General features: G+C 36.2%; 2 protein-coding genes across 2 annotated transcripts; one reads left to right on the top strand and one right to left on the bottom strand.

Annotated features, from left to right (window-relative positions):
- The first annotated feature begins 6,328 nt into the window (after nt 1-6,328).
- LOC114750394 (uncharacterized) lies at nt 6,329-8,224 on the top strand. Its single transcript, XM_028938992.1, has one exon. The coding sequence runs from the start codon at nt 6,329-6,331 to the stop codon at nt 8,222-8,224; it is 1,896 nt and encodes a 631-aa protein (XP_028794825.1).
- Nucleotides 8,225-10,683: 2,459 nt separating this feature from the next.
- On the bottom strand, nt 10,684-12,506 carry LOC114750360 (uncharacterized). The gene is made up of 6 exons (XM_028938946.1): nt 11,990-12,506; nt 11,725-11,893; nt 11,384-11,650; nt 11,188-11,291; nt 11,015-11,087; nt 10,684-10,933 (listed from the first exon to the last, which is right to left on the bottom strand). Exons 1-6 carry the CDS (start codon nt 12,493-12,495, stop codon nt 10,796-10,798), a joined length of 1,257 nt encoding a protein of 418 aa, XP_028794779.1. The 5' UTR covers nt 12,496-12,506; the 3' UTR covers nt 10,684-10,795.
- Between the last annotated feature and the right edge of the window lie 3,953 nt (nt 12,507-16,459).

Here is a 16,459-nt window from a genome sequence, read left to right as displayed (position 1 = left end):
ATAAATTGATATATTTGTGGAGTTGACGTTAATGAAAATATCGTCATCATTCATGTCATCATTATGTATATACTGAAAATAGAAAGACAATTTCTTAGAAAACTTGTTTATATTTTGTTAAAATAAATTCCTCTTGATTATTATAATAATTAAAAAACATAATAAGAATATTAATAACTTTCTTATACAAACTGATATCAGAAAGAAATAATTTTATCATATGTACAATATATTGAAATATATAATATATGATAGAAATTCAAAACCAAAAAATAAATTTATATGAATGCAAACTAATATTGAAGTGAATTTTGAATTTCAATCACTAAACAATAAAATTTAATCATGATATAATTAATACCTATGATATAGATTGATTTTAGTCTTCAATACAAAAACAAATGATATATACAAAGAATTTTAAGAAAATAAATTACATAGGATATATTTACAAGTATGAGAATACTGTTTATCATAATCTATTCAAATCTTTTAATTTTTTATATAGAATAATTTATTAGATTTTATTATAGTAGTTATTTTTTCAATAACGAGATTTTTTGACTAATTGCAAATAATTTTCTTCAAATATATAAAACACATATAGATAATATAATATAATGTAATATAATACATGTCTAATAATATTGTATATCTTATCAATGTTAATTAAAAATAAATTTAAAAAATTATTTATAAAAAATTATTTATGATTTAACATTCAAAATTAGTGTTGTTAGAAATTAAAATTCTATTAAAAATATTTTTTAAAAAATAAAACATTATAAAACAAATAGTAAAACAAATATTTAAAAATTATTTTTTCATTAAAATTATCATATTTATAATTTTATTTTTTTAATAATTATGTATATATAATTGTTTATGTAAAATAATATTTATATATATATATATTTAATTTTACATAATAAGTCAACAGGTTCATTGCAGCTTAACTAGTAAAGCCACATGCGCGCGCAGAGGAGGTCCTGAGTTCGAACCATGGAGAAGTCACTTTGAGGAGCGAATTATGTGGTGGCGACACGTGGTAGGCAAAAGTAACATGTGATGTGACAGGCAGAGGTGAGGTGGCAGCACACGTAACAGGCAGAGGTGATAACGTGGCAATTGGTAGAGGTGCAACTTGGCATTTTAATTTTTTTTTTTCAAAAATCGAATAGTGACGGATTAGCGACACAAAATTTCCATCAGTAATTATTGACGGAATTTTCTGTCGCTAATCCGTGGCTAATTAGTGACAGAATTTCAATTTCATCGCTAATCAATTAGCGACAAAGGAATTAGCGAAGGAACAAATTCCGTCGCTAATTCCATTACTAATCCGTTTCCATCACTAATTCTGTCGCTAAATAAAAAATGCTGTCATTAAATTCTATCGCTAAAAGCTTTTTTTTTTTTTTGTAATGCCTTATCCATTTTTCCTTCTCTCATTAAATGACCCTTTTCCTGTTTTTCTTCCTCTTCTTAAATGTTCTTACCTTTTCCACCAAATTTGGTGGAAAAGGTGTGTTGTTTTTTTTAAATAATAAAATATTATTATTTTATAATAATAAAATAGTGTTTTATATTATTTAATTATTATTTTTTAAATACTTTCTATTTTTTAAAATCATAATAATTTTTTTACCAAAATAATATTTAGGATGTTATACAAAACAAGATAACTCTACCTGAACAGAACATTTAACTTGATCATATTCTTTCCAAAAATCAAACTCACAAAATGCCAATGTCTTGGTGGCATAGTGGCATGCTAATCACCCTCAGTGATAGATTGTGGATTTGATACCGCCGTCTAACCCTTGTAATCAAAATCAAACTCATCAGTTAATCGTAAAATACAAAAATGCTATTCAAAAAATAAAAACAAATAAGACTTGAGCAAAAAAGAAAAAAAAAACGCTTTAACTTAAAAAAAAAAAAAACAAAGTGCATGATAACATACTCTAACAATGAGAGAATTGAATATGTTACAAACTGCTGGAAGCCATCTCAAACTAATTGGGTTATGCTTGTTGCGGCTTCTAGCATCAAGAAAAGTGAAGGCAAAGAAAGGGAAAGGGATTTCATTTCTGATTTTGTTGTGATTACAATTGGCCTCAAATTGTTTGTCGAGAGAGTACAACATTTCTTGCATGACAAGTTTAACCTGTTGGATGCTTACTGCAGCAGGCAAGTACAGCACAATGGTGTGTTAGAAGTCATTATATAAACTTATTCTTAGAAATTTCATCTACTATTATGCAATGTTTGGGGTGTGAAAAAACTATTTTCTAGAAAGGAAATAGGATAAAGATGTTAAGATGGATATGTGGTTATATAAGAAAAGATAAAATCCCTTATGAACATATATAAGGAAGAGTTGGTTTGGCTTCTATTAAAGAGAAGATGGTAAGAAATCATTTGAGCTGGTTTAAACATGGATAAAGAATGTTGTCAGAGTTATCAGTGAGGAGGGGAGATTAGATAGTACGGAGTCATTTGAAAAGGAATAGTAGAAGACCAAAGAGAATACGTGATAAAGTTATTGAATGAGATGTTCTAGTGAACAATATATCTAAAGCTTTTGTTGTTAATATAGAACAATAGTGCCATTCAATATGTTGACCCACCTAGTAGGATAAGTTTTTTTTTCTTAGGTATCATATAGTGTTTGGCACGCGGAAAATTGTCCTCTAAAAATGAAAATGGGAAACGTACCTATATAATTTCCTTTCTTGGTGCATTTCTCATTTCCTTTGTAGTGAATACTTTTCTATGTATTAAACATTGCCTCAGTAATGGTATTTATCTTGCCAGGGTTTGAATATTATCGGTTTCCCAAAGTTTCAATTTTTTTTTATTTTATTTTCCATCTATCATATTATAGGCAATCTTAGACGGATTTGAAGTATAAGCATTCTGCATTGTACAATCCATCTTACCACCATTGTTCTAATTGGAATGGGGTTACTCTAATCTATTGGTAACAATTGTCATGATGTACAAACAAGGTGGTACTCAACTTGGAAGAATTAATTGTTTGTGCAGACCTAAAGTCTTGAGTGATGTGAAGATTAACTTTCCTTTCCCATGATTCAGGATTTTCCAGGAAAAGACCTTGAATGGCTATCAAACAAAGATGCTTTCCCGACTATCGAAACATTTATTGACATGCTCTGTATTCAACCAAAGTTATCAAAGCCCCAAACCCCAGTCTCAACACTTGAATACAGTGAAGGTAGTACCAAAAATAATAACAGTGCTAACAATATTACCCTCTTTGATGGCTCTAATCACATTAAGGTTTCTGTCCAAGCACAAAGCAATCGTCGTACTAGGCAACCCCATAGTACTATTGACATATCCAGTTAGCAGTTTTGGTGGAACCAGCCGAGGAACATGATCAACAAACTAAAAACGATGGTAACAATTAAAGTAATAGGGAGTAAATGCTAGCACTGTGGAGCAAAAAACACTCCGCAGTGGTAGGCAGGACCCCTTGGGCCAAAAACTCTTTGCAAGGCATGTGGGGTTAGGTATAAGTCTGAGCGATTTTTGCCTAAATACCGACCTACAAATAGCTTTACATTTTGTAGTGAATTGCATCCAAATTCCCATAGCGAGGTCATTGAGATGAGAAAATAAAAACAAATGGAAAGCCAGGGATGAAGGGGATAGCAATGGTAGGTGTGGATTTAGAACATAGAAATTAGTGTCAGTAGAACTTGGCTATTTCTTATATTTATTCTAATTTAATTTAATTCTTCTTTCTCTATGTAAGATCAGCTTAGATCACAACTAAAATTCTTTGTTTTTACAGATGATAAGTTTAGGTGAGTCTTGAATTTGAAGTGTCGTGGTTTCATTGGAAATGAGAAGTCAATCATTTGTCTGATTTCATGGTTGTCATTTTAATCAGATTCAAAATTAGGTATAGAATGAGTCAGTAGAATGATGGATAATGTAATATACAGTCTAATATTGATGAATTGTAACATCGTTTAGATTGTGTCTTGACATTGTAACATTGATCATGTTGTATTTTTAAGGTAGATCCGTTATGTGACTTATCTGAAAAGACTGGCAATATTTGTTTCTTAATTATCTGATTGTCTTGACTTATGAGTCCTGCTTAGGGAGCAAAATAAAACATGAATAGGTGAAACTGAAAGCTTTCTTCTTAATTCAAAATATTGACATATTCGATGTTAGAGTGATGTGCTGTATATAGTCATTAATGTTTTTTCTATTTTAGAATTGAGTAAACGTTAGCTGATTAAAGCTACTTGACTATTTTTATTTCGTTGATGGCTTTTCCTTTCCCATTTCTTGTTTTCAACATTTGCTATTTGACTATTTGATGACATTAGAATTACCAAGTACTCCTCCGGTCCTTAATATAAGACTTATTTAACTAATTTGATTAGATTAAGTAAGTTAGAAAATTAAGTTAGTTAATTATAAGAAATATGACATGTTTTTTCTAAAACACCATAATCATCTTTCTTAATATCCTTCATCCCTCACTTAATTGATTATGATTGAGGGAGTATCCATAGGAATAATTTAGGAAAAACTAATAAATATGAGAAATATGTCTTATATTTAGGACTAATATTAACTTAAAAATTAGGTCCTATATTAAGGACCAAAGAAGTATATTATACTTAAACGTAATAAAACAAGAAATTTTAGTTTTTATTTATTTTGCGAGCTTCATGACACAAATGTGATAGCTGAGGCTTTAGTAAGAGGGCATGATCATGATTGAATTTTCTTATAATAATAACGACATTTACCCTATGGGTTAAATGCATCAACCTCCTTTCTATTTAACCTAAGACAAGGCCTTCCTTTATTTTAGAAACATATAGACCTCCTTTAAAAGGGAAAATGCCAGAAAAATGCACCTCCAACTCCAAAAGCCCAAAAACGTCCGCCGAATTTCAGTAATTCCGTTTTGGTACCAGCAGACCATTCTGGGATTATTTTCTTAGACAAAAAGACCAAACCGCCCTCACCCATTACAAAGCGTGGGCACCACATGGGCACCACAATAAACCGCACACCGAAGGAAGATAGGCGGGAAGGAAAGGAGAGAAACGTGCGTGTTCCAGCAGGTCGAAGGTGACGAAAACGTGGTGGTTCGAAAGGGTAAGTGTTTTTCTGGAATCATATGACTGTTTCATCCTCCATGCATGACTGTTGCGGTCTGTTTTCTTCATTTTGGTGGTCCTGCGTTCTGTATGTGGCGTTGAGGGTTCAGAGTAGGTAAGGGGCGGCATTACGTAAGGCATACGTTCTTCATATTGGGGTGTTGGTTTTTCCTTTTTTAGGTGTGAGAATGGTCATCAATCTGAACAAATGAGTTGATTAATGTTAGATAAGGTTAGGGTTCTGGCCAAGTTAGTTTTGTCAGCTTAAGAGGGAGACGATGCTGTAGCAATCGTAAGTTGATTCATCTGGAGGTATTGGTTGTTGTTTTTAACTTGTGGGAATGGAACGTATGAGTCGGGTAGTGAGTGATAGAGTTAGCTTAGTCTGGGACGGTGTTTATAATGATCTGTTTTTGGGGATAGCAGATGGTAGCTGAGGGAAATTGGAAGAAGCGCTGCGATGATCACGTATATAAGTAGGCTGAATATCCATAGTAATGAGGTTGTGAAGGGTGTTGTTAATAGTTAAAGTGGAGTTGTGAAACGATATATTGAAGTTGTTAACTTTGAAAGTAGCTGTGTTGGGTTTATGAAATATCCTTTTTACAGAGATGACATTGTGATGAAATATTTTCCTTGTTTGTTGCAGGGTATAATGCAGAATGAGTTGCAATATTGGGTCAACATATTCAAAGACACTTGCGTTGATTTTTCATCTTGGTGGAAACTTTGTTAATAATGTTGAAGGTGAAATGAGATACAATGGTGGGAGTGTGAGAGTTAGAACGATAAAACAGGGGATAAGATACGAAGAGTTGAGGTTAATGATATTGGAATGGTTTGATATAGATGTTAATATTTGTGACATGAAATATACAGTGAGCCTCGATGATAAGGCATTAGTAGATTTGGTTGATGATAGTGAAGTTGATAATCTTTTTCAGTATAATGACACTAGTGCACATGTGTATCTAGCATTGAAGGAGAGTACACCGGAAGTAATGGATGATCCACAAATGTGAGACTTGTTTTTTTATGGTTATTTTAGTTGTTATTTGTTATATTGTTGTTGTGAATTTGCTAACAAAAGTTGTAATTATGCATGCAGCATTGACAACTACTTGGGATTGTCACAACAAATGTGTTTTTTGTCAAGTAGGGAGAATAATATGGACGGAACAGTTTGTGATGAAAATGGGGGTGACTGTGTAAGAGAAGGCGGTGGGGGATGTCATGTGAGGCTAGTAAGTACAGTAGAGATTGCACCAACACCAATGCCCGAGATGAATGCTGTGAAGTGGAAGGAATTGTTGTTAGGAAAGAAGCAAACTTTTGCAAATGCCACAGAATTCAGAAAGGCAGTATATAAGTTTAGTATTGCAGAAAACTTCGAGTACAAATATGTCAAAAATTGTGAGGAATGTGTGCATGTGAAATGCAAAGTTGAAGGTTGTCCTTGGCGGATAATAGCAAGAGTAGCTGCGAAGAGAAGTCCTTTCCTCGTTGTAACTCGACTGAGTAATGAACATGTGCATAATGCCCAAGAGATGATGCAAGTTACACATGGTGGAAGAGCAGCCTTGACATCATCAATTATCATTGAGGAGGTAAGGGATCACACTGAAAAGCGTCCAAATGAAATAAGGAGGACCTTGGCAAGGGATTATGGTGTGAAGTTGACATATAAGCAAGCATATAGGGCTAAGGAAAAAGCATTAGAGGAAATACAAGGGAGGCCTGAACAGTCATACATGTTGATACCATGGATATGTCAACGATTGAAGGAAACCGATGAGAAGACGGTAGCTGAATGGGTAGCAACTGTTAACAATATATTTGAGCGTGTTTTCATAGCATATGGTTGTTGCATAGAGGGTTTTTTGTCTGGGGCAAGACATATACTGTACATAGATGGAACACATTTGAGTGGACCATATAGGGGAACACTGCTATCAGCCTCAGCATATGACGCGGACAATGAATTGTTACCATTCGCGTATGCTATTGTGAAAGGAGAGACTTATGAGGAGTGGGCATGGTTCTTAAACATGATAAAACAGATAGTTGGTGCAATCCAATTAATTATTGTGTCAGATCGTCACAATGCAATAATAGGAGCTGTTGGAGCAATATTTGGAGGTGACCGTCATGCATACTGTTATAGACACGTGAAGGAAAATTTCAGCTCTGAAATGAATAAATTATACAGAGGTAGGAGGAGAACTAGTGGTATTAGTAAGGAAGTTGGATTAAAGTTGCTTGATGACATTGCATATGCAAGGGTTAACGTTGAGTTTGATAAGGCAATGACAAGGATGGGAAATTTCAGTCCTCAGTTACTTCAGTGGCTTAACAATCATGGTGATATTCATAAGTGGGCAATGAGCAAGTTTGCATATAAACGGTGGGATAACATAACAACGAACATTGCTGAGTCATTCAATGCTTGGATTGTAAAGGAAAGGCAGCATAATGTTGCCCAACTTATTCATGAACATCGTGAGAAGGTTGCAAGGAAGATGTTCGCAGCAAGTGTGGCAATGAGGAACTGGAGAAATGGTGTGGGTCCAAACATTGATGGAAAAGTGATGGAAAATGTGGCTAGATCGATTCATATGCATGGTGAACCTTATGGAGGTGGTAGGGTCTGTGTACATACTTCGCGTGGAGCCTTATATGTCAATGTTCAGTCACATGAATGCACTTGTGCTGCATGGCAAATGACAGGGATTCCGTGTCCACACGCTTGTGCTGCAATAAGGGTGGTTCATGCAAATGTGTATGATTTTGTGGAGGACTGTTATAAAATAACATCCCAAGAGAAGATTTATGGGAACACCATGATTCCAGTAGTGACAATTGACAGGCCTAATCCTAATGATTATATGCTGCAAAATATGGGAAACCAAGTGTGGCTATACCCACCTACAACTAGTAGACCTTCGGGAAGGCCAAGAATTAGGAGGCGGGAATCCCAATTCCAAAACAGGAAGATTTACCACTGTGGACAGTGTCATGAACCTGGGCATAGTAAAAGAACATGCAGAAATCCAAACCCAAGTTAAAATTGGTAGTCCACGTGTGGGTTTATTTTGTAAAGGTTATTTTTTGTTGTGGCTTGTAAATATTTTGCAACTCTTCATATTTTTTTGGATGAAGGGTTGTGTCATGTGGGAAGTCGACATCGTAAGTCACACATAGTCAGTGAAATGTGTATTTTGATGTCAGTGACAAGAAAACATTAAGTGGGGATGAAATATTAATGTTAGCCTGTCACTGATTGTAAGTACTGTCAGGAAGGATCTGGTTATAGGAAAATACCTATATTGAAGTTGTTATTTCCTTTAACTGTGTTGTTAACAATGACAGAAGTTGCAAGACGAGTCCCCTTATTATTCATGTTTGATATTGTTGCCTTATATTTTATGTTTTTAAGTATGATCATCGTATATGAACTTCATTTGAACTGAGTTAAAAATATGGGTATTACTAATCATTTTGTTTTATGACAGTTGTTAAACTTTTACTCGAGTTGTTGAAACATTATTTAGTGGTTGTTATATGGTTTACTGAAGTTGTAATATGGTGGGTTTAGTCATTATTGGAAATGCTGTTGGGAACGCATATTGAAGTGGGTTTAGTCTGTAAACACGTTTCTAAAGAGGGCGTAAGCACGCCTGTATACCAGGTGGTAACAGGTATACCTGCGTTGTGATAACCTTATACTGACGTTGTTAAAAGGTTAACCGAAGTTGTGAAAAGGGTTTTTTCCCCCATCTTGAGGAAGCTGTTGTGAATACCGATACTAAAGTTGTAAAATTTTAAAATAATGTTGTTAAGGCATACACTGGAGTTGTGAAATTTCTCCCCGATCTTCAACACATTTCCAACGAGGGTGTGGGCGTGCAAGAGACCCGTTAGCTTACGGGTATACTTGAGTTGTGTAAAACCTATACTTAAGTTGTTAAACGCTTCACCGAAGTTGTAAAAGGGGGTATTTGTTTCCATCTTCAGAAAGCTGTTGTGAAAACCTATACTAAAGTTGTAAAATAGTATAATAATGTTGCTAATGCATACACTGGAGTTGTAAAATTTCTCCCCGATCTTCAACACGTTTCCAACAAGGGTGTGGGTGTGCAAGGGACCCGTTAGCTTACGGGTATACTTGAGTTGTGAAAAACCTATACTTAAGTTGTTAAACGCTTCACCGAAGTTGTAAAAGGGGGTATTTGTTTCCATCTTCAGAAAGCTGTTGTGAAAACCTATACTGAAGTTGTAAAATCGTATAATAATGTTGTTAATGCATACACTGGAGTTGTAAAATTTCTCCCCGATCTTCAACACGTTTCCAACGAGGGTGTGGGTGTGCAAGGGACCCGTTAGCTTACGGGTATACTTGAGTTGTGAAAAACCTATACTTAAGTTGTTAAACGCTTCACCGAAGTTGTAAAAGGGGGTATTTGTTTCCATCTTCAGAAAGCTGTTGTGAAAACCTATACTGAAGTTGTAAAATCGTATAATAATGTTGTTAATGCATACACTGGAGTTGTAAAATTTCTCCCCGATCTTCAACACGTTTCCAACGAGGGTGTGGGTGTGCAAGGGACCCGTTAGCTTACGGGTATACTTGAGTTGTGAAAAACCTATACTTAAGTTGTTAAACGCTTCACCGAAGTTGTAAAAGGGGGTATTTGTTTCCATCTTCAGAAAGCTGTTGTGAAAACCTATACTGAAGTTGTAAAATAGTATAATAATGTTGTTAATGCATACACTGGAGTTGTAAAATTTCTCCCCGATCTTCAACACGTTTCCAACGAGGGTGTGGGTGTGCAAGGGACCCGTTAGCTTACGGGTATACTTGAGTTGTGAAAAACCTATACTTAAGTTGTTAAACGCTTCACCGAAGTTGTAAAAGGGGGTATTTGTTTCCATCTTCAGAAAGCTGTTGTGAAAACCTATACTGAAGTTGTAAAATCGTATAATAATGTTGTTAATGCATACACTGGAGTTGTAAATTTCTCCCCGATCTTCAACACGTTTCCAACGAGGGTGTGGGTGTGCAAGGGACCCGTTAGCTTACGGGTATACTTGAGTTGTGAAAAACCTATACTTAAGTTGTTAAACGCTTCACCGAAGTTGTAAAAGGGGGTATTTGTTTCCATCTTCAGAAAGCTGTTGTGAAAACCTATACTGAAGTTGTAAAATAGTATAATAATGTTGTTAATGCATACACTGGAGTTGTAAAATTTCTCCCCGATCTTCAACACGTTTCCCACTTGGGTGTGGGCGTGCAAGGGACCCATTACTTAACGGGTATACATGAGTTGTGAAAAACCTATACTGAAGTTGTTAAAAGCTTCACTGAAGTTGTAAAAAGGGGTACTTGTTTTCATCTCGTGAATGCTGTTGTGAAAATCGATACACAAGTTGGAAACATATATAATGCTGCTGTTAAAATTTACCATAAAGTCTGACTACTAATGTCGCAAATGGTATGAACCCGTTGCTAACAAGACACAATTACTAATCTTGAAATCAGTCCTTCTGCCATGTACATAAATGTTCTCCCAAGTTAAATAACATGGAACTACATCAGAGTGTCACATAGACATGTAAAAGGAACCTCCTACTAAGTACTATGACAAACGTCGTCTTTTGGTGGTTGTCTTGTTCTGCTGTTCTGAGAGGAGAGTTAAGGCTTCTTCACGACTTGAATTTTGCGGATGATTAACTAGCCACCACATTAGCTCACGCCTAAACTCAGCTACATGATTCTGCATATAAGACAGGTCCATATGTTAATGTTCACCGTACCTGGCAAATAATTAATCATTAATTATAGACAACTTTCATACCTCATTGAAGTCAAATGTCACATCCGGGACCCATTTGCTTAGCCAGATCAACACATGAACACCACAATCTCTCCTATACATCCAATGGGAAATAAAACATTTAAGTTAGTATGTCTGCTTCTGCAATTCACATCTTAAACTAGAAAACAATGTCAACAGTCAACACAACATACAAGTTGTTCTGTTGTGGAACAGGTGCAAAAATAATATCAGTCTTAGGCTTCTTCCCAACAAGTTGAGGTCTGACTAATGCAATTATATCATAAAAGTTGTCTCTCTGCAAACCAACAACAGAAATCCAAAATATGAGATAAAAAGGTGGAAACATTGGGCACTTGTGATACACAGATACATTAGTTTAGTCCTTACACATGCATGAAGATGAAACATCCTTTTTTCTTCCAATGAATCCTTCTTCTTGGTCTTCTTTGGCATATCATTAGGCAGCCTCATGGAGTCCAGGACATAAAAATGCATTGTTTTTGGCTCCAACACAAAGCAAAACCAGTGAGACTCAACAATTGCGGGTCCAAATATTAAATCACAGTCACCTAGGTTGTACCCGATATGCTGTGGCAAAATAGCACGTTTGTTCTCTGATGCTCGCCACTGAGAAGGGTTACCAAGCATTTTCATCTACAAAACAACATATTAGTTTAATCATCACAACCTGTAATTGTCAAACAAACCGTACACACCACAGGGCTCACCATGAACTCAGCATCAAAAATGTGTCGCCTCACTTGTCCTCCCTCACCTGCCTCTGCCATTAATGCCCTACCGACCATTGTTATTAGAGGGCTACTCACTCTTTCGATTCCACCTATCGTGCGCAATTGATCCCGATCAATTTGTTCATCACACATTGTAACCATAATCCTGCAATGTATACATCATATGTAAGTAAAACAACAATAACAAAACAAGATGAAAAAAATTTCCTGCTTTCAATGTTCCATGCACGGCATATCTTACTTCTGACCCTCCTCCCGTGAACACATACGAGAGACAATGTTGAAAAACTTGTCTTTCTCAGTTATCACTCTCTTTCTCCTCTTAACAGGCTTCAACATGGAAATCCATGGAGAAGTTACTTGACGACTTGGAATGATTGTTCTCTTTGATGGCCTTTGGTCTTCTCCCTTGTCAGTCTCTTCATCTGATGACTCCACCCCTTTATCTCCTTCATCATCACCTTTCTCACTGTCTCCTTCCTCTCCATCCTCATCACCTTCATCACTACCTCTTTCCTGATCATGGGCTTCACCTTCAGCAGTATCTCCATCACTATAACCTTTGTCACTACCTCCCTCTTCACCTTTACCATCAGATGGAAGAATCACTGCCTCATCGCGTGTGTTGTCAACAAGGTCCCTCAGATTTGAACTTGGCATCCCCTGTAGATGGAGCTGCACCTTCATAAGCTCCTCTGCAAATTGGTTACTAAGCCTTTTATGGCTTTCCTCAAGTGCATCCATCATCCTTCGATGCACTTGCTTCAATTCCTGCTAACACATTTGCTAAACAGTTAAACTCTTTACATATAATGAATTTTATACATACAAAACTATAAACATACCGGTCGTAGATGAGCAACACTTATTGTATCTTCGACCACTTTTGTAGACTTCCCTTTGTACAATAGGCCTATGTTACTCTTTGACTCTTTGTTGACCAATTCCTTTATTCTCTTATCCGTCCAATATGCAATAGCATTTGTTGGGTCATGGTTAGTAGCTTTTGACAATGGGAATTTCTCACCCAAATATAGCTGCAACCACAATCATAGAACACACCGCATTAGCCAATTGAATTAAACAGTTACATTAACATTGAACAACATGTTTTGCTCTAAACATACCACCAAGAAGTACAGGCAGCCACCCACAGTGCAGCACGGATCCCTCTCCTTCCTGAACAAATTCACATAATCTTCCATTTCCTTGTAGAGGTCATTCATGATGTACGTTGCCCAATCATACTGTTCATATCCATTCATAGTTGCACATACCACCCTTAATAACTTCTCACCAACTCTTGCACTTGAAGTTGGAGCTAGAAATGTGCCAAGTGTGACCAACATAAATAATAGTTCAAAATGCTCATCATCCGTCCCACTTTTTATGTCAGCTAATATCTTGCTATAAACAACATTTAAATACTTTCTCCTCAGCTTCTTATATGTGTCATGATTTTCATCAACATCTCCTTTTACCTCTTCCCCAGTATGGGGCACACCAAGCAATGTTCCCACATCGTTTGCCTCAACTTCTTCTGTCCTCCCCCTTAATCGGAACTGATGTGTTGCTGGATCGTACGATTGAATGAAAGCTACAATTAACTCACGTGGGAGTTTGTCAATTTCCACATCCAACAACTTAGAGAATCCTATGTTCTCTATCCTTTGTCTTAAACTTTCATCACTCTTAACAAATTCCGCCAGTGACATGAATTGACGAACAGAGCAACGGGTGAACATTTTCCATACTCTCTTACTCTTCTTCTTCTCCGGCCTCATTTGTTTGGCCCTTTCACTATATATTTTCTTCTCCTTAATAGAGAGCCTTGCCCATGCCTCTTTCGCCTTGTTAGTTCTATCTACTACACCCTTGAATTTTTTCCCTTGAGCAAATTCCTCTCTAAATAAGACATACCCATTCCTTGGCCCTTTTGAAGTTGATGTCTCTCCCTCCAACACCATTTTTTCTGCACATTACACATTAATACAAGCATGTCAGAAAACAATTAGGAACTTCTGATTAACAACATCTATATAGTTATTTATAACTTCGGTATGGCTATTCACAACAGCATTTTGAAGAAAACAAACCCCTTTTCCTGACTTCGGTTAGAACTTAACACCTCCAGTGTAGGGATTAACAACATCTATATAAGTATTTACAACTTCAGTATGACTATTCACAACAACATTTTGTTGCAAACACAGACCCCTTTTTCCGACTTTGGTTAGAACTTAACAGCTCCAGTGTAGGGATTAACGACATCTATATAAGTATTTACAACTTCATTATGGCTATTCACAACAGCATTTTCAAGAAAACACAACCCCTTTTTCCAACTTCGGAGTTACTATTTTACAACTCCGGTGTAGGTATTAACAACATATATATAGATGTTTACAACTTCAGTATGGCTATTCACAACAGTATTTTCAAGCAAACAGAGACCCCTTTTTCCAACTTCGGTTACAACTTTACAACTCCAGTGTAGGGATTAACGACATCTATATACATATTTACAACTTAAGTATGACTATTCACAACAACATTTTGAAGAAAACAAACCCCCTTTTTCCGACTTCGGTTAGAACTTAACACCTCCAGTGTAGGGATTAACAACATCTATATAAGTATTTACAACTTCAGTATGGCTATTCACAGCAGCATTTTGAAGAAAACACAGACCCCTTTTTCCAACTTCGGGGTTACTAGTTTACAACTTCGGTGTAGGTATTAACAACATCTATATACATGTTTACAGCTTTAGTATGACTATTCACAACAGTATTTTCAACAAAACACAGACCCCTTTTCCCAACTTCGGTTACAACTTTACAACCCTTGTGTACGGATTAACAACATCTATATATACTTTTACAACTTCAGTATGGCTATTCACAACAGCATTTCCAAGAAAACAAACCCTTTTCTCCAACTTCGGTTACCATTTTACAACTCCAGTGTAGGGATTAACAACATCTATATAAGTATTTACAACTTCAGTATGGCTATTCACAGCAGCATTTTGAAGAAAACACAGACCCCTTTTTCCAACTTCGGGGTTACTATTTTACAACTTCGGTGTAGGTATTAACAACATCTATATACATGTTTACAGCTTCAGTATGACTATTCACAACAGTATTTTCAACAAAACACAGACCCCTTTTTCCAACTTCGGTTACAACTTTACAACCCTTGTGTACGGCTTAACAACATCTACATATACTTTTACAACTTCAGTATGGCTATTCACAACAGCATTTCCAAGAAAACAAACCCTTTTCTCCAACTTCGGTTACCATTTTACAACTCCAGTGTAGGGATTAACAACATCTATATAAGTATTTACAACTTCAGTATGGCTATTCACAGCAGCATTTTGAAGAAAACACAGACCCCTTTTTCCAACTTCGGGGTTACTATTTTACAACTTCGGTGTAGGTATTAACAACATCTATATACATGTTTACAGCTTCAGTATGACTATTCACAACAGTATTTTCAACAAAACACAGACCCCTTTTTCCAACTTCGGTTACAACTTTACAACCCTTGTGTACGGCTTAACAACATCTACATATACTTTTACAACTTCAGTATGGCTATTCACAACAGCATTTTCAAGAAAACACAAACCCTTTTCTCCAACTTCGGTTACAATTTTACAACTCCAGTGTAGGGATTAACAACATATATATATTTACATGACAGTGGGTACATTCACCTTTTTTTCAAATAATTATTTTAAGTTTGGCGCCCTCTACACCCTTATACACACTCCCCCACACCATCACTGTGATTCATACCTTAAATCAAACTATACAATTATACTAATATGCATTAACTTAGGCTAATAGATGAAAGACAATTATTGTCCATAGAGATAACAGTGTCATCGATGTTAATTAAGCTGACAGGAATAGCTTGGTGGCTGGGCTGGAGGAGTGGGAAATGTGAATGAAAAGAACAAAAGGTAGAGATAAAGTAGTGATGAAACAGTGAAATCATTAACAAGAAAAGAAAAGGTACGGGGCTGTGGGCTGTGTATGTGGTCCACACTCCTGAAAGTATATCAGTCATCATATGGTGAAATGCAAGCAATCTAGTGGGTCCTCCACTTTCTGCACATTCACTTTGTCATTTTCATCTCCAGAAACTGCCCACTCCCTCTCACACACATTCGATCGACATCTTAAAAGTAGTAGCAATATCAAATATATAACTTGAACAAACACAGAGAAGGAAGAAATGTTAACAAACTTACCTCTGTCTCACCGCAAATTCCTCCTTTTCTCTCTTCCTCACCTTCGATCGATTGCCGCAATGTAGCCGTTCCGTCGTTCTTTTCCTTTCTCTTCTTCGACGGTGACCACCAAACGCTCTTCCTTCGTCTCTTCTCTCTTCTTCGACACCGGTAGTAGCTTCCTCCTCCGCTCTCTTCTCCTCTCTTCTTCGCTCCGTCGGCTGCAACAGGGGTCGAGAATGAGAGAGTCGAAAAAACCGCCTCTGTTCCCACCTTTTGTTTAAAATAACACTGAGGGCGGTTTGGTCTTTTTGTCTAAGAAAATAATCCCAGAATGGTCTGCTGGTACCAAAACGGAATTACTGAAATTCGGCGGACGTTTTTGGGCTTTTGGAGTTGGAGGTGCATTTTTCTGGCATTTTCCCCCTTTAAAATCAAAATATGTATTGCACAAACCTC

Source organism: Neltuma alba, unplaced genomic scaffold (assembly GCF_004799145.2).
Source record: "Neltuma alba isolate B1F8T4 unplaced genomic scaffold, ASM479914v2 tig00001082_pilon, whole genome shotgun sequence".
Classification (NCBI taxonomy): Eukaryota; Viridiplantae; Streptophyta; class Magnoliopsida; order Fabales; family Fabaceae; genus Neltuma; species Neltuma alba.
Note: the sequence above shows the minus strand (reverse complement) of the source record. Positions and strands in the feature narration are given on the sequence as shown.

Excerpts from the sequence above, each read along its gene's own strand:
- LOC114750360 (XM_028938946.1), bottom strand. The coding sequence starts at position 12,495 with ATGATGGATGCACTTGAGGAAAGCCATAAAAGGCTTAGTAACCAATTT. Across the intron at positions 11,894-11,989 it reads TCACGGGAGGAGGGTCAGAA|GATTATGGTTACAATGTGTG; the intron begins GTAAGATATGCC and ends TATACATTGCAG. Across the intron at positions 11,651-11,724 it reads TTTTTGATGCTGAGTTCATG|ATGAAAATGCTTGGTAACCC; the intron begins GTGAGCCCTGTG and ends GTTGTTTTGTAG.
- LOC114750394 (XM_028938992.1), top strand. The coding sequence starts at position 6,329 with ATGGACGGAACAGTTTGTGATGAAAATGGGGGTGACTGTGTAAGAGAA.